An 18931-nucleotide genomic window follows, 5' to 3' on the forward strand; every position below is an offset into this window, starting at 1 on the left:
GCTTATAGTCAATGTGTGTGATCTGACAGTACCATTCTTATAGTTGATATGTGTTACCTGACAATACAATGTTTATAGTTTATGTGTGACCTGACATTAAAACTTATCAACAACGCATGTGGCTCAACAACATAATTCCCATAGTTGATATGTGTGGCCTGACAGTACCATTCTCATAGTCAATGTTTGTAACCGAACAGTACAGTGCTTACAGTCAAGTATGTAGCTTGGAAGTATCAAACTTATACTCGGTATCTTGTAACTCGGTAGTTGTTAGTTTTATTGAATCAGCAGTAGAGTTATCATATCTCATCTCCCACATCTATGAATATAGCTAAAAACAGATTTTAGTTTGATAAAGTTACCAGTAGCTTTCCCTTTGGTATACTTATTGTGATTTTCTTTTTATATCTACTAGTTGACAGATTATGTATATACTGTACTAAGAATGTGTAGTTGTTAATAGAATTGCTCAAAAACAATGCAAGCGTGTTACAATCTCGCAGTGAATGGAGAGATGGCCTGCTACCTCACATCATACGCAAATACTGCGCCAAGACATCTACAGCGCATTTGCAGTCAGAGAGTAAGGCTCCTATCAAGGTCGTCTTACTAGATGGAGAATGTGATCCGTCACAAATGGAAATAATGGGCTCAATACTTCACAATGATGGCACAATCGTGCTTGGCAATAATGAAAGAATACCAATGAGCGGACACGTGCGCTTCATTTGGGAGGTAGGAGAAAGACAACTACTAATAATGTTACTATAAAATACTCAACTAATAGAAACCTTGCATGGAAATTTAATTAAATGATAAAGATCATAACCACATTGGTTTGAATGCAAACGGCTGGTTTACTAATTGAACTCGTAACGTAGACTTCTGCATTGGAGAACATTAAAAGAAAAAAAAAGAAAAAGGACTGTAGTTGATAGTAAGGTAAATACGGCTCTTTTAGCCATCAAGTCAGAGGTTTATTCAAAGGTCTATAAAGCTATAATTTTAAAAAACTTTTGTCACATTACTAATTTTGTTCAATAATCCAAATATTTGTTGTACTACTTAGAATATTTTGGGAAGATGATCAAAGTGACAATGTCAAGTCTTTATAACTTAACATGACAAACTTCAATCTATTCTATGGGTGTAATATGCATACTTTTTTATAAAATGGTTTGTCACTATGCTTTAGCCAACAAAAAAGTAACAGTCGTATTGCTGCTGTGTGCGACATCAGAAAAAACAGCTGTGATATAATATATAGTATCTTTCAGTTAAGATGTTTACGCTTTCTATAACACCCTTATACAATAAAGCATTGTTTGTAGTGTAAAACATCTTTAACAACACATAATCTGTACATTGGCATCGTATTAATAATCAGTTGATGTTAATAATGAATGTTATTTTGTATTAGTTACCTCATCCCCGGACATCAGCATTTTATCGATTACACGCATATTCTTTGTTTATTTAGAGTGACTCACTGAACAACATAACTCCAGCCATCCTTGCCAACGTTGGCTTACTTGTGATGACCAGAGAGGATCTGGGGTGGCAGATGATGCTGACTCACTGGTTGAACCACCGTTCTGATGACCACAAGATCATACTAGGTGCAGTTAACAGTCTCAGTCAGCATGCTCTGATAGGCTGCTATTTATAGTAGACTCTAATTCATTTAAAGCAACTGATTACTTCATTTACTGAAATAGACTGCATGACTACAGCACTGAATATCTTGAATAACAAAGTAATTATGACAGGTCTGTCGATTGTAAAACTAATAACAATGTAACAATGGCAGGTCTGTAGATTGTAAAACTGATAATAATGTAATGATGGTAGGTCTGTAGATTTTAAACTAATAGCAATGTAACAATGGCAGGTCTGTAGATTGTTAAACTGTTAACAAAGTAAGGATGGCAAGTCTGTAGATTGTAAAACTGATAGCAGTGTAATGATGGCAGGTCTGTAGATTGTAATACTGATAGCAATGTAAGGATGGCAGGTCTGTAGATTGTAAAACTGATAGCAATGTAATGATGGCAGGTCTGCAGATTGTAAAACTAACATGAGTTCATGGTGGTCATGAGTTGTTGATACAAAACATAATAAATGCTATATTATATTAAGAGTGCGTATAGTAAATTTGTAGAAGTTAGTTAAAATTTTCAGTTAATGTTTTTGTAAGAGTAACGTTAAAAACCTTTGGAGAGCATGTAATTTAGGTTTGCTTCAAATCACAAAACCATCCCTGTAAAAACTGGAAGAATGTTTTATCACAAAATGCAAACTGCAGGCATTTTGAATATGTTATTGTATTAGTTTACATTTTATTTGATTAAATTCACATTTTTATTGCTAGACAATTGTTTGCTAGCAAATAATCTCCCAGTTTGGTAATAAGCAAAAGTACTGAATCTTTGAACTTCATTTCGTATCCTCTTTTGTTGAGCGAAATTCAATCAATAGTTGACTCTGGGAAATAATAAATCAGAATAAATTAGAATAGAATGTTCTAGAATGTATGTAGTCAAACTATGGTTATTTTCAGGTGAGCTCTCAGAAGTGTACATACCTAAGGTCGTTGATTTCCTCACCAAGGCTACCAGTCCTCCTGTGGCGGGCAGGAAACCCAAAGGAATTCCAACATTCACAAAGTGCATCAAGCAGACTGACGAAAACATGATTTCAACTTTTTGTTCTCTGTTTGAGGTTCGTACTTGGTATTTCACAGCTCTTTTAGCTGAACTATCAGTTTTTGAAACCATGATGCTCAGACGTTCATAGAAACAATCAACATTATCATCCTTTTGAAAATGCTTAAAACAGCAAAATCTCCAATTTGCACCATTTTCCTAATTTTGCTGTGGCAGGTCTCATTTGTGCTCAAGTTAGTAAGTCGACCGCTGTCAAACTATCTATCGTGTGTATTTGGTAAGCCCTATCAACTGTTTTTTTTTACTCGTAGAATATTATTGTAAGACTGGATAGTTGCAAGACTAGAATTATTTATTCTTCAACTTTTAATAACTACTTGTTTGAGTTCATATTTTATTGCTGCAAGGTCATTTTGCCACATAAACAATAGACAGAACTATTTGTTACTGTCTACTAACTGATGATCAAACTATTATAGACTACATTCTTAACGATATCAACTCTATCTAAATAGCCTGAATGCACAAACTAAAGATATGACATCTTAGTATGCAATGTTTCGGTCTTGTGACTCCCTGTGATGTCTTCTGGTAGCTTATGACTTTTATAATATTTTATACTGTATTATGATATCTTATAAATTATTCAACACCAAATTTCTGAATGTTCAAGTGTTGGTTTTTTTTATTTTGCTTGGATAAATTTAAAAAAAATGTAATTTCCATTGTTCATTATGCATTCATGAACTTTAGGCTTTGACCTCTAATATAATGGACGAAGTGGGTGAAGAAATCTATGAGAGATACTTTGTGTTTGCCGTTATCTGGTCATTCGGAGGTACGCTCGCATATGAAAACCAGGAGGCCTTCAGTGATTGGTGGAGACAGACATTTGAGGATAGGATTGCCTGGCCTTTCACTGGAACCGTATGTACCTTATATCTTAGGCCAAGCCTGGCAGCAGTACATGAAATATCAGTGCATTTTAGTAAAGTTGGTTAAGTTTTCATATGGGTTGTCACTTTTTGAAGTTAAACCTGATTCTTTTAGATATTCTGCATTTATGGTGCGATTAAGAGTACATTCATCAATTAGTTTTTGTCAAGCTTACATTTTCAATAAAGTCTACAGGACTTATCAAGTTCATAAATAATCATCTTGGAAACTAGGAATTAGGGAGAAATTATTAGGGAGACTTAGGGAGAAATAATTTACATTAAATACCTACTTTTATACACCGTACATAGTTATTTAAAAGCCCGATACAGTTTTTACTTTTTAGAAATAGTTTTATTACTTTACCAAAATATATTTACGTAAACAATAGGCATGCATGCATAAATGTATGTATGTACTTTTGTATGTACCGTTGAATGTATGTTATAGCAAAAGTATATGGCACTGAATATATGTACTATATACTGTATATACATAGGATTGAAATAAAGCTTTAGAGTTTGATTTTATCGTTTAAAAAGGATGTTTTTAAGACCCTTAGACTAGATACTATTGGATAATAAATTGGTTATTTCAAGTTTAAAAAATAATGTAATTTTAGATATTTATAGTTGTCACGATGTATCACATTATTTGACCGTAATGCCTTTCAGCCTTAGTTTACTTGTCTCATAATTTTACAGTCTATGGCTATCATAGTATAACCACTGTATGTCATCTATAAAAACACATATACTGTATGTCATCTATACAAACACATATACTGTATGTCATCTATACAAACACACACATACTGTATGTCATCTATACAAACACACACATACTGTATGTCATCTATACAAACACACACATACTGTATGTCATCTATACAAACACACATACTGTATGTCATCTATACAAACACACACATACTGTATGTCATCTATAAAACACATATACTGTATGTCATCTATACAAACAAATATACTCTAATTATTAACAACTTGGAAATATTATGAACTCATTTTTGCTCGATTGTTGGTTGTCAATTTTCTACAAAGACAGTTCTCTATCATGTTTAGTAAACATCAAGCAATACTTAATATCTATTTTAAATTCACTTGCAACGGAATGAAGACATGGAATGAATATATCTATATTCTGTAGATTTCCACCGAGTTAAGTCAAAGGAAAGTTTGTGTTTTAGGTGTTCGATTATGCTATCGACCCTGAGTCAAAGGAGTTCACAGGCTGGGGGAATGTGATCGCACCCTACAACAGCACTCCTCATGTTGGCATACCGAATGATGCCTTTGTGCATACTGTCTCCAATGGGGTACGCTGCTGTCTATTCTCCATTTTTTATATTCTTGTACCATCTTAAAGCTGTGTAAAAGCCTTGGATCTTAAAAGCTTAGATCTTAAAGCCTTAGATCTTAAAGCCTTAAATCTTAAAGCCATAGACCTGAGAGCCTCAGACCTTGACATCTAAACTACTAAAACTTTAGACCTCTTAGCCTTAGCTCCCAACTAAAGGCTACATTGTATGTATGCAGCAACTCTACTACCTGCTGAGTCAGCTCTCAGACATTGGAAAACCTGTGATGCTTGTGGGCGAGGCTGGTTGTGGCAAGTCGTCTATAATGAAGGAGCGGATCAGGAATGTGAGTACTGGAGAGGTGGCTGAGGTCCTCGCGCTCAACATCAGCGCTAACAAGTAAGTATAGGTATCGTCTGCTCTTTTTACCTCTACCTGACTTGAGCAGGTCAGTACAGTATATGTATCGTCTGCTCATTTTACCTCCACCTGACTTGAGCAGGTAAGTATATGTATTGTATGCTCTTTTTACCTCTACCTGACTTGAGCAGGTAAGTATAGGTATTGTCTGCTCTTTTTACCTCTACCTGACTTGAACAGGTAAGTATAGGTATTGTCTGCTCTTTTTACCTCCACCTGACTTGAGCAGGTAAGTATAGGTATTGTCTGCTCTTTTTACCTCCACTTGACTTGCGCAGGTCAGTACAGTATATGTATCGTCTGCTCATTTTACCTCTACTTGACTTGGGCTGTAGCACAGTATTGAGTGTTAATATGGCAATTTTAATAACATCGGAAGCAATAGCTTAAACCTTCAGCTTAAACCTTCAACCTTCGATGCTGGGAAATAGGAATGACTCGCATGTCATTGACTTGCTCGTCATTACAGGCATGGCGTCCAATTGACAGGTTGTCTGTTTGAGCCTCGCAAAAGGCAGCAATGATGGTGTCAAAAGGTCATTCTATTTTAAATTGGCATTTCTTACAATAAAATACAAAAATATTGTAGTTTCTTTTAACCTGGAATTTATTGCAAGAAATAAAAATACTGAATATTTAATGGACAAGTTTAATAGCAATAAATAATATAACATGAATTGGTTAAATTTAGCTTCATTGTAGACAGATAATTAAACTAAGTTCAATAATTTGTTGGATACCGATTGATCATACCTTATATGTCAAGACATCTCCACACCCTCTTATCAACACTAATAGTTATGATCGCATTCCATAGTTTTCAAATAAGTCTTAATGCTGAAGATTTATCTATCCTTGATGTGAAATGCCAATTTTACCTGCATGTTATGTGTACATCAGCTAGCAACACAGCTTTTTATACTTCCAGGTTTACCAACTCTGGGCTCATGTATGACAGACTGAACGAGAAATTGGAATGGAAACATGGCCGCACATTTGTGCCTAAAGGAAACAAGAGGCTCGTGTGCCTTATCGATGACGTCAACCTTTCTCATGTACGCTAACATTTGATATTATTAGATCTGACATATAGATTGCTACACCATTTCGCACACATACATGTGAAATCACTTATTAACTCAGCTTTTTAAAACAAATTTTTTGTGAGAATATTTTCAAGTGTTTGATATATTTATGTAGTGGATGTAGTTGTTATACTAGTACCTTGACAGTTAAATAGTATGTCATAAGATATCGACTGGTGTGCTAATAAAGCAGGGAGGAATAACTCTCTGCACAATTATTCTGATGTGCTTGAAGTGGATCAAAAAGACCCTGTTGTTAGAGTGCTGGTTTCCTAAGCTGAATATCATGAATTCGAATTCCATACCAAACAATCTTTTACCCCATCGTTTATTCTATCGTTCTTAGGGTGGCTCCAGACAAACATAGCCCTTATTATAGCAAAGATTATTTCTCATAAAACATGTAAACATCCAAATAAGTTTTAAATGTAAAAAGAAAACTTGTATCAATGAATATTTTTTAGATCTGAATTGGCACACTGCAGCTGACTGCTTCATGATTTTTTAAAATATAGTGTTCACTATTTTTATGCAAAAATGCAGAATACGTAAAATGTGTAAGAAATATCTGCAAATACCTTCAAGTTTATGTGCCAACATCGTTGTCACTAGGCTTCTCTGAACACATACAGACATGTGCTGCTGTTGTTAAGGTGGATGAGAATGGCTACCAATCAGCAGTGGAGCTCATACGGCAGCACTTGGATGAAGGAGGCTTTTACTCATCTGAGAACTTGCAGTGGAGATATGTGAGGAATGTAACCTATGTCAGCACAGTTAACCCCAGGCCTAATGTCAGCGTTCCCCAGCTGAGCTCCCGATTCCTCCGACATTTTGCGTTGTTCAACTGCACAGTTCCTGGGTAGGTTTCCCATGAGTTGTTTTAAGCAGAACTACTTTTTTGTTTTCTTGCAAAAAATCATTCAACTGTAACTTTAGGTAGGGTAAGTTGAGGCAAATTAAATTATGGTAAGTTAAGGATTTTATGTGAATATCAAAAAATAAATATTATGTTAACCATGTGTAATATTTTGCAGTTGTAAAACACTTGGTCACTTGTTCGTTCTTTTTGTTGAGATAACAATTTCTAGCAATATCAAACTATTGCTCAGAGTAGTGAAGCTAGAAAGTTAGAGTAGAAAGGTAGGTTCTAAACTCTGTATTTTAGGAACATACTTTTTTTAAATAAAACACCCTTTAAACATTACCAATGGAAGAGTTATGATTCAGTTGAGACTTTAATATTACATCTCTATATATATATTTCTCAAAGTCCGGGTGTCTGTTGGAAATCCGGCTATGGATGTTAAAATCTTGGAATAAATATTCTGTACCGAAGAGGACTCGATCCCGGACCAAGCCGTTCACCAGTTTGATACCTTGACCACAAGACTACGGAAGTCAAATTGTTAGCCTGCCAATATAAGTCATTATATCAGAGCAAAACCTAACTGCTTTGCGTGTGATGCGGGTCATAGCATAACGCCACGAGAAGCTGTTCGCTCACATTATTAAACTTGCTAATAGCAAAACTCTCACTACTTCTGCCAGACAAGAAACTTTTGTCATGGTATGTAGTTTGAAAGTTAGAATGGAAAATGTTGTTATATGTTAAATACAAATCAATTTTCTGTCCAAATACTCATTTATTACACGGGCAACGCCGGGTGGCACAGGTAGTGCTATACATATGTTTATTAATTTTTTGAAGTCATCTGATATGAACTCACAAAATAATCTGGAATCGGTTTACCACAGACTGCTATATTAGTATGACCTCCATATAAAATCCATTCATTTTCTGTTGGTATGTTAAACCACTCATTCAGATTGCAGTAAATCCATTGTTAGGTCAAAGGAGTTGGAGAGAATTTACCGTACTCTACTGCACACACATTTCATCACACCTGAACTACAAGCTACATCTAGCATCAGTGCGTCCGCCGCACAACATCTTGGCATCAAGGAGGAGAAGGTAATTATCATTGTATGCTAGCAGCATTATTAGTTTAATGTTTGCGGTACTTGGTAATATAACACTCACACTTTTTTTTTTAATACAATAATATTAATTAATACAATAATATTAATTAATTAATACAATAATATTAATTAATACAGTAATATTGCATCAAAAAACTAGTTTATTTTTGTCACCCAAAGACAATTATAAACATTCAATAAAAATTTAGCTTAAATTGTGTGCAAACTATAGATATATAATGAACATACGCGTGTCTGATAATAGAGGTGCTTATCAGCTTTTTACCGCATTAAAATATCGTAAAGTTTATTTTTGTTTTCGTAGACAGGTTTACAAAGCAAACATGTGCTTGATAATTTATTAAGGTGACAGTTCTCAACATTTGTTTATAATTTTACCGTGTTTTCTAAATGACCGCATCAATAATCTTATTATAATGCTGCCATGTTCACCTTCCTATACAGAGTGCTGCATCAACCGTTACTCGACGTCCAGTAAGTTTTTTACTAGCTCTTAGAACACGGTGCTCTCTTTCTTGCCTTCACTGTTCACTTTCCTAAACTTCACTTATCAAATAACATTCTTCATCACAGGATCGGATATGACGGTTTAATAGCCTTAGTCCAGGCGGCTGCTTTAGAGCTTAACACTCAGGCGGTAGTTTTGTAGAGCGTTGTAAGTCACATGTTACAAACCTAACACTATTTTACTGCTTGCTTGCTATGGTCTAGTATTAAAATTAGTTGCGGTTTAACAGCTTGTAGGCATATCTTACCATCTACACTAAATAGCTTCGGTGTTATAATGTAGCTCTATAGCAAGATAAAATTTAGCCTGAGAACTATATTGGTATACTTGGATAGCTATAATAAGTGTAGTTTGATAAGCTATATTATTATGTATAGTTTGACTGCTACATCAAGTACAGTTTGATAGCTATATTAAGTATGGCTTGAAAGTTATACTATGTATAGTTTGATAGCTATATTAAGCATAGTTTGATAGTTATATTGATTATAATTGAATAGCTGTGTTTAAAGCACATACATTGTATTAATCAAAGGTGTTTGCAGTTGAGAAGTACTCGTTTTTTGAGTGTCAACGCTGCTCTAGAAGCACTTTTTTATATGTTTTCACGTCTAATTGGTCATCTAGCCGATCTTAACAGTGAAAATCAGCCATCTTGATTGTAACTGCATCACATGGCAACACTTTCACTCTTGGTTAATCTGCAATACAACTAACAGTGTAGCAGTTATACATACACAGTGAGAGAATGCTCATTGGTATATCTACTTTACACCAGCTTTATATCTAGTATATACATGTATAATTCACACTGGCTAGGCACAAAGTTTACCAATACACATAATTCACACTGGCTACACATAGTTTTTACATCTATTACACACTGGCTTTATATCCAATACACATAATTCACACTGGCTACACATAATTTTTACATCTATTACACACTGGCTTTATATCCAATACACATAATTCACACTAGCTGCACACAATGTTTACATCTGTTACACCCTGGCTTTATATTCAATACACATAATTCACACTGGCCGCACACAATGTTTACATCTACTACACACTGGCTTTATATCCAATATGTGTAATTCAAGCTGGCATTACACTCAGTATATGCACTTCCCACAGTTTTCATACTTAGTAAATTCATGGCATAATACCTTTACATGATTGATACACTTCTTTGAGAGTGTACTGCTGTGACACCTGCAGGATCTTTCACTGGTACATGTATGTCTTGCAATAGGACAAACCTGTCCCGCTCTGCCATGTCCTGCCATAAGACACCTGTATCACACAGCCAGACACTCAATGATGAATTCACTGCATATTATAACGCGTTTACTCTACCAGTTGACTGCTTTGAGTTTCTCTTTTATTGTACTTTGTGCAGTGACCACCCTCCTTCCTTGCTTATTCTTTGAGAGTGTCATTCGATTTAGCTGATCATCAATAGATTATTTATTGTGTATTTGTCTCGTTGTTTGATTATTTTATTCGTCAACCATAATTTGGTTAGGCTACCAGAATATTGCCATGCCGGGACTTTTTAGTTTTTTTTTGTTGTTCATAAAATTTATAATTCGAAGTTTAGTAATTTGATTGTTAGGTTATATTTGTCTAGAAGCTTCATTAACTTTTGTCATGAAGAAAAGTGTGATTTTATATTAACACTTTCGTACAATTAATGCTCAGTGCAAGAGTTTGGATTCATAGTTGATTTTAAATCATAATCTTTTTTCAAAATTACAAAATGACATAAAACAAAGAAATTTACTGTAATTGATTCGATTGCACAAATTTTATATGAAACCATTGAGCCACTGTGTTTAGACAAAGAAGTAAGTCAAACAACTTTTGCAGATCAAAACTGTTATTAACACCGAGGATGAGGCTCTGAAGAACCTTCTAACTTTGATAGTTGGCGTTACCATACAACTGCAGTCTAAGCTTACTCAAATGTTTCTGCACACACCAAAGCGTTGCCATTACAGCTTCACGATGAAGGATCTCTCTGTGATATTCAGGTAAGTGTAAGCTGTTTTAGAACATACAGTAGTTGAGCTTGGCTATACTGACAGTCATGTGACTATAGTCATACTGGCAGTCATGTGACTATAATCATATCGATAGTCACGTGACCATTGTCATACTAACAGTCATGTGCTGCCATTTGCAACCTAATTTAGTAAGTTGAAATGATTTCTGGCTAGTAGCAGTTGTGGTGTTTAAGTTCATCTCATCAGCTAAAGCTGTTCGCTTGTTGCAAAATATTTTGAGAGAGTTGCTGCTATTTTGAGAGGAAAACCATTTAAGTGAGCTTGTTTCAAACCATAGTTGACATTATTATTCACATTAGTCTTTCACATTAGTCTTCACATTAGTCTTCACATTAGTCTTCACATTAGTCTTCACATCAGTCTTCACATTAGTCTTCACATCAGTCTTCACATTAGTCTTCACATTAGTCTTCACATCAGTCTTCACATTAGTCTTCACATTAGTCTTCACATCAGTCTTCACAGTAGTCTTCACATTAGTCTTCACATCAGTCTTCACATTAGTCTTCACATCAGTCTTCACATTAGTCTACACATCAGTTTTCACATCAGTCTCTGCATTACATTACGCGTGATCTTTTGTATTACTTTGTACAGGTCTTGCCTGTTATCTCTTTCATTATTTTTACATCCCTTTTTATATTTGTTTTCACACTTTAATCAAGTTCCAAAGTTTTTAGGCATGTAACATAATATTAGTGAGTTGTTGAGCAGTAGGCATGCTCAAATGCTATCATTGTTTCATCTGATCTTCATGACTATGCTATCATATCAGTAAATGTTATTTAACATAAACTACAGAATATTTCAACAGCTAGTAACATTATTTAGTAAACTTACATATTTTTAAGAATACCGATCATGCAATCATTTGAAAGTTTCAATGCATTTCTTATATAAAGCACTTGTATTGCGAATAAAACTATAAAATTGTATCCATTTATTTTAGAAATTTGACATTGTCCCTTAAGGCTAGCTGTGATACACAAAACCTTTTGTGGCTCTGGCAGCATGAGTGTGATTTTGTCTATGGAATTAGAATGGTGAATGAGGTGGATATGAACAGGTACAAAACTGCTTTCAAAACAGCCATCAGGAAAGACTTTCAAAATGATGACCAGGTAATAATTGTTGACAATAGCCAAAACTCTTGTCTAGTCAAACCAGACATAAGCACATGCAGGCTAAATTGCTTTGTAGAAATATAAAGTAAATGATAAATCTGCCTTAATAGTGTAGTATAACATTTCCTACTAACTCACTAGTTAGGGAAAACTATAAAAACTACATCTGCTATATTCTTGCTAGCAGTAAATATTTTAGTTGAAAGGTTTACAAATGAGCATCTTCCACTTTTAAAACTGGTCCTGTGAACTTTTTGTATCATTTTCTGTTAAAGTTAAAATATTTTCTATCAATTTCTGTAGATCGTAACTTGGCTATGAATTTTGTTGCTTTAGCTTTGTTAGTATTTCACCTTCACTTTAGCTGTTATCATCTGCTGCTACTAAGAAGACAGTTACAGCTGGCTAAAGCCGATGCAGTTTATTCTCCCTTTGTAAGAGTTACTTCTGTTGGTTTTTATGTAGCGTGATTTTTAACTTTAGTGTGCAGGTGAGCGCATACAATATAGAGCAGTAGGATAGTCTCTGTTTATAACTTCAACTATAATGGCCTGCTCTATTGCTGCAGAGCTTTAAAATTTGAATCATATTTTATAAAATTTTTGTGTAAAATCAGTTTTTTAAAAACTTCATTATGTTGCATAAAGCTTCATTCATTTTACAAAATTTTATTTATTTTTACATCTTTTGTTGTCATATTTAATCGAAGGTAGTTGTTTATAAAAAAAAGCTGTTTGCTGTATGTGTGGTGGTAGAACAGTGACTTTTGGGATGTTTATAATTAAAAGATGTTGTTTCTTTTGCTTTTCGCTTATACAATTATTTGTATCATAGATACACGTAACTATCTGATTTACATAGTCATACTGTGCATATACACGTGTAAGTCTTCCTTCAGTTGCTGATAGGTTTTCATTAGTGTCGTAGACTTCTTGTCTGTACCGTGTCTGTACATTATGATGTTGTTTGCCTCTTTATAACAGACAACTAGGAAGAGGATTCAGTATGAGGTAATCGTGAGCAGATTGATTATTCACCCATCGCTTATATTGATCGATAATTGCAACCAAAATTCTAGAGCTACATATGCATGTACTGTCTATGCTGTTGATTTGAAAGAAGTTGCATTCTCTTTTTACAATGAAGACATAACTCTATTTTTTATGGATTATATTGGCTACTCAACCAAAAACTTTACTTGACCTTGACCTGGCTGCTTGTATCTGTTAGATCTTCTTTAGCTCATAGATTGTGCTTTCTGTCTGTATCGTCTTTCTCTTCCGCTTCTCCAGTTACCTATGCATGTTCTGTAACTATTTTGTGCATTTACAACTGTCCGTTTATGTTTTTCTCAACAAATGACTTGTGTAATAATAACCATTCAGAGGTTTATATGTGCTTTTGCTATGCCCTCTAGCATATATGCTTAAATACTTTTTATTCTGTCATGTGGCAGACAACATAGACAAACGCTGTGAATATTACAGATAAAACAGCTGCACTCTACTAATAGGCCGCTGTTTAGTAACCTTGTGGAGCAGGACAGCGGAGCCGTGACTGCCGGAGAGCCTCAGCCAATCTCTCACAATCCTGATGCCTACCACTGTGATGAGTACAAGCCTGTCTGGGACACTCCATCTGTTAAACACCTCCTTGAGCAGGCTATTGAAGAGTACAACAAGGTCTACCCTAAGATCCACCTGTCGCTCTATGATGTCACTATTCAGCACATCTGCAGGCTAGGTGAGAGACATGACATCTACAGGGGGGGGGGAGCTGCTTCAAAACCTTGTTAAAAGTTTATCATTCATTTGGTTGAGATAGTGTCTTTTGATAACACTGTCAGGTTTTTAAACTACCTGCACACCAATGTCAGGTTTTTAAACTACCTGCACACCAGTGTCAGGTTTTGAAACTACCTGCACATCAGTGTCAGGTTTCGAACGTGTTGTACTATGCCGTACTGTACGTTACTAAAGTAGCTGACTTTAGTAACGCACAGTGCAGTATAGTGCTGAAGTACTAAAGGTTACCTTTAGTACTTAAGTTACTAAAGGTACTAAAGGTAACCACAGTTAACCTGTATAGAAGCAAACAGATGGTATGATCTTATTCTACATTTCTTTTTCTTTAGCATACAACCTTTTCGCCATTCTTATATTGTTGTTACTAGGTACAGTGAAACTCGGATAACTCAACCTTCAAGGGACCGAGCAAAAGTGTTCGAATTATCAGAGTGTTCAAGTTATCAGAGCACTGTCACAAGTCTATGTATTAACTTATTTATTAGTAGATACATGAACATATACAAACTATAATATAAATCAAAAGCACAAATGGCTTGTTTCAAATTAAATGCTTCTAATGTAAAGTTTAAAACGTTTTTATCAAAAAGTATAGAGATTTTTCTATCACTTGAGATTGGTTTGTTTGAGGTGATGTTATTGCCAGGACGTTTTTTAGATTGACATTGGCAAAACTTGATCGTTGCTGAAATGCTCAAAGAAAAGACATCTTTTTCTTTTGAGCGTTTTACCCACGATTAATTTTGCCGATCTTTCTTGAAGTTTATGGAAAGATTACCTTACTTTACCTGGGATTCGTTAAGAGCAACACTCCGAGGCAGTTCAATTAAAAGTTTTACGAGGTTTAACAGTACATTGTATATCACTCACGCTTTTTGAATGGATACTTATTGAATGTACACACGTATTCTGTGTTTAGGTCAAACGATGAATAGTTTTTTTAGCTAAGAAAACGTATACGTTTAATAAAAACAAATTTTAAGACGTTTTAAACATTCAACATTCCGACGTTGATTCAACACGGAATCAACTTCGGAAAAATATTCGTCACGGGCTAGCCGGGTCACGCAATCAAGGATTTTCGCCACGCACATACAAAACAACATGCGATTTTTGTTTTGTATGTGCGTGGCGAAAATCCTTGCGCCCGTGGCCGGGCCAGTCCGCGCTATTCATCATATAGCAGTATAAATCAAATTTCACTAAACCTTTAGAACAGTCGTTGACAAAAATATTTTGCCGATGGAGGTAATAACGACGCTTATGAATTACGAAAAGTTGAGGTTTACCTCTATGGCTTGGAATAAAGTGATTTTCTAAAGCGATAGCAACCGTTTCGGTAGCCGTTGGGCAAAAAACAGTTCGTTATAACAGTGTTGAATTCGAGTTATATAGAGCCATTTATCATTGCGTGGGAACGGACCAAGCAAATCCAGTCGAGTTAACCATGTGTTCGCTATATCCGAGGGCGAGTTATCCATGTTTCACTGTATATCGTTATATTGTTGTTACTAGGTATATTGTTATATTGTTTTTACTAGGTATATCATTATATTGTTGTTACTAGGTCGATCGTTATATTGTTGTTACTAGGTATATCGTTATATTGTTGTTACTAGGTATATCGCTATATTGTTGTTACTAGGTATATCGTTATATTGTTGTTACTAGGTATATCGTTATATTGTTGTTACTAGGTATATCGTTATATTGTTGTTACTAGGTATATTGTTATATTTTTGTTACTAGGTAGTGTAACAGTTTTGTACTAGTCTAAAATTTGTTTAATTTTTGTTAGACTCGAGCTAAAAATGACTCATACTGAGTTAGTTTTATATGCACAATTCACCTCACACGAAGTTTGAATTATGAAGATTTTCAGCAACTTATAAAGTTGTATATTGTTAAGTAATCTAGCCTTTTTATTTCTATAGTCCTTCTTTTGTGGTTTTTCATGACAATCTGAACCGTTTTCTATAAAATGGATATTTTCTAGCGAGAGTCATCTCCTCTCCTCATGAAGTGGCGCATCTCCATATCATTGGTGAAGGCTCACCTGGAGTCACGTCCATCATTGTCAAACTGGCCGCGCACCTTTGCGATTTCACGACATTCCAGATCAACTCAAGTCTGAACGTGATGAACAATAGCAACCAGATGGAACTGTTCAAGGCTGAGCTGGTTTCAGCGTACACTAGGGCTGGAGTGAAGGTATTTTTCATATATTTATCAACACACACTTCTATTTGTACATATCTATTGAGTTCTAAACGCAGTCAGGGTTGTTATAATTTTTTAGTTGAATATAACTTATCTCTGCTGTGAACTTTTCAATTACAGCGATCTTTCTTTTTTGTTAAAATGTAAAAGTATGTGGCATACGGTATCATTTATTGTGCAGTGTTGAAGTGCAACATTGGGAATATGAACTGATATAGGCATAATTCCTTAGGAATGTTATAATACGATGGCTAAGCAAATCAAAAGTAAGCGAGTGAAGTGAGGTGAAATGTCAACAGGTATCTGGATATCCGTTTGCACTCATTTTGCAGCACGAGCGAATGCTGTTTCTTCTGCATGAAGATGAGCTGTTCAATGAGAACTTCCTAGTTTTCATCACAGAGTTCATCGTCTCCGGAAGCATCACCCATCTCTTTACGCCGGAGGAGACAACTACCATCATCAACTCCATCAGGACGGATGTGACTCAAGCAGGCCTCACTTACACGCGAGAGGTTGCCTGGAACTTTTTTTTGAAGTGAGTTATTGCTTTCAGATGTGGTACTAATTAATACAGTTATAAAACAAATCCCATGTGCCGTAATCATTGTGCATGTGGAAACAATTTTTTTCAATTTTGAGATTTATATACGTATATGGATGGATAAAACGAAGTTGATTTAGGTCTTTTCCTTTTTGGTTTAGTATTCAAGGGTGTCTTGTTTTCTTAACTATTATTATGTTTTTTTTTCACTTTTCTTCTCTTATCACTACTTACTCCTCTTATCGCTAGTTACTTCTCTTATAGCTAGTTACTTCTCTTATCGCTAGTTACTTCTCTTATTGCTAGTTACTTCTCTTATCGCTAGTTACTTCTCTTATTGCTAGTCACTTCTCTTATTGCTAGTTAACTTTTAGTCACTTTTCTGTCTTATCCTCCTCTATTTCTCTCTTTTTCTTTAATCATAATGTCACTCTTCTGCTGCTGTTTTCTTTCTGCATTCTATTTAATCAATCCTTGTTTTTCAGCATGCTCGGCACTCGCTCTCTTCACTGAATGTAGAGTTAAAAACACAGACCTTTTCCTCTCTATTTGCAGCACGGTGAAAAACAATTTCAGAATATGTCTCATTTCCGCTGATGCCTCCAACACTTTCCAAAAGCGCTGCAGGGATTTCCCATCCCTGATAACATCTCTCAACTACATATGGCTACCACACTGGTCTAAGCAGTTACTTGTTGAGCATGCCGGTTACCATATCAAAGGTCAGTCTGGGCTTGATATACATGTACTTTAGTAAAAGTGTTCTATCAGTGTGAAACATTTAACAAACGCAGTAGATTTTGTAAATTATGTTTATAGCTGCTCAGCTGAAATATCTCCATGTACATTATTTACATGTGGGTATAAATACAGCGGCTTCTCTAAGAAATTTCAAATTACAATTGCTTAAATAGTGTTATAAACACTTGCAAAGTGCTGACCTAGATTGTTGCTGCCAGTTTTTAATAGGCTTTTTCTAAGGAACAGAAGACCTGATGATATAAGGCCTCTAATTAGATTCCTCCTAACCGTTCTTTAGTTAATTTTTGATTTTCTATACATTTTTAAAAGAAATTGTATCTAGAGATCTTATTTTCTCAATACGTGTATACTGATATTTATAATCTTTGAGTTGAACTTTTTTATGGACTGAAATCACTTGTTCATCATAAATACTTTAAAACAGGTGTGACCTGGATGCCACCGGTGCAGCAGGAGAACATGGCACATATGCTCGCTTCCATGCACCAAGTGGTGAGACAGGCGGATGGCAAGGAGGAATCATCTGGCACTTATGACAACCTTACCAACACCACCTATGAGAAGTTTATTGAGAGGTTAGTATTCTTTACCCAGTCCCTTACATTTAACTTCACCAAGTTGCATATTTTATTGACTAAAGTCGCAGAATATTGTTTGTCTACGATGTTGACATTGCAACATTAAAGGTAATTTTTATGCTTTTTCATCAGTTTTCAGTGTGAATGAAATACTTTATGTCAGCATCCATATTTGATTTAAGTCCAAAACAGTTTTATCGTCATAGTTGCTTTGTAACGCTAATTCGTATTGGCTAAAGAATTTCAAATTTAGATCTCATTGGCTCATTAGTGTAAGGACTGTTCTGATTTGTTATACATAGCAAATGAAGAGCATTAGCTAATGAATTGAGTTGCACAAATGCGTGTCATTAATGTCATAACTCTTTATTTGATTAGTGGAAGCATCATTGTGTTTCAAGGTACATCTCATTGGCTAAGAGACGTTATGATGAGATCATTCAGCAGCATGACTCCATCACGTCAGCGCTAGACCAGATCTACAAAGAAAATGACCTGGCAGCGAAGTTACACAAACAACTCGAGCATGAGAAGATCGTTCTTGATGAGAGGATTGCAGTAAGTTTTAGGGGAGGCATTAAACTAACCTACTGTGTTTAGGTTTTAAGGCTAACATTAATTTTTAAGTATTTGTCTTACGTTAATGCAAAGTATTTTAGTGGCTCTTCTTATTTGTGCTCTTTTAGTTATCGTGTTAAAGTTTTATATAATTAGACTTTATACCATATAATTCACAACAATATTGCTCTGTTGCACCAAATAACAACAATGAATGATTTTATATTATACTTTTTTGTATAAGATTATAAGCTCAATCATATAACAGTATGCAACTCTGATTAGGTTGAGGTGAAATACCAACACAGCACATCATATAATATGTTTG

The 18931-nt window shown here is 35.0% G+C and overlaps 1 protein-coding gene across 1 annotated transcript in view; it reads left to right on the forward strand.

Annotated features, from left to right (window-relative positions):
* The window catches only part of LOC137388922 (uncharacterized), an 88236-nt gene that overhangs the window by 55536 nt on the left and 13769 nt on the right, over window positions 1-18931 (forward strand). Inside the window, 17 exon segments of the mRNA XM_068075423.1 lie at window positions 507-738; window positions 1484-1622; window positions 2564-2724; window positions 3423-3596; window positions 4813-4941; window positions 5162-5322; window positions 6272-6398; window positions 7082-7290; window positions 8280-8403; window positions 10816-10979; window positions 11962-12133; window positions 13624-13879; window positions 15938-16152; window positions 16494-16699; window positions 17261-17427; window positions 17892-18042; window positions 18447-18603. Coding sequence (XP_067931524.1) covers window positions 507-738; window positions 1484-1622; window positions 2564-2724; window positions 3423-3596; window positions 4813-4941; window positions 5162-5322; window positions 6272-6398; window positions 7082-7290; window positions 8280-8403; window positions 10816-10979; window positions 11962-12133; window positions 13624-13879; window positions 15938-16152; window positions 16494-16699; window positions 17261-17427; window positions 17892-18042; window positions 18447-18603 — 2944 coding nt within the window.

Source organism: Watersipora subatra, chromosome 1, assembly GCF_963576615.1.
Source record: "Watersipora subatra chromosome 1, tzWatSuba1.1, whole genome shotgun sequence".
In the NCBI taxonomy this organism is placed as follows: domain Eukaryota; kingdom Metazoa; phylum Bryozoa; class Gymnolaemata; order Cheilostomatida; family Watersiporidae; genus Watersipora; species Watersipora subatra.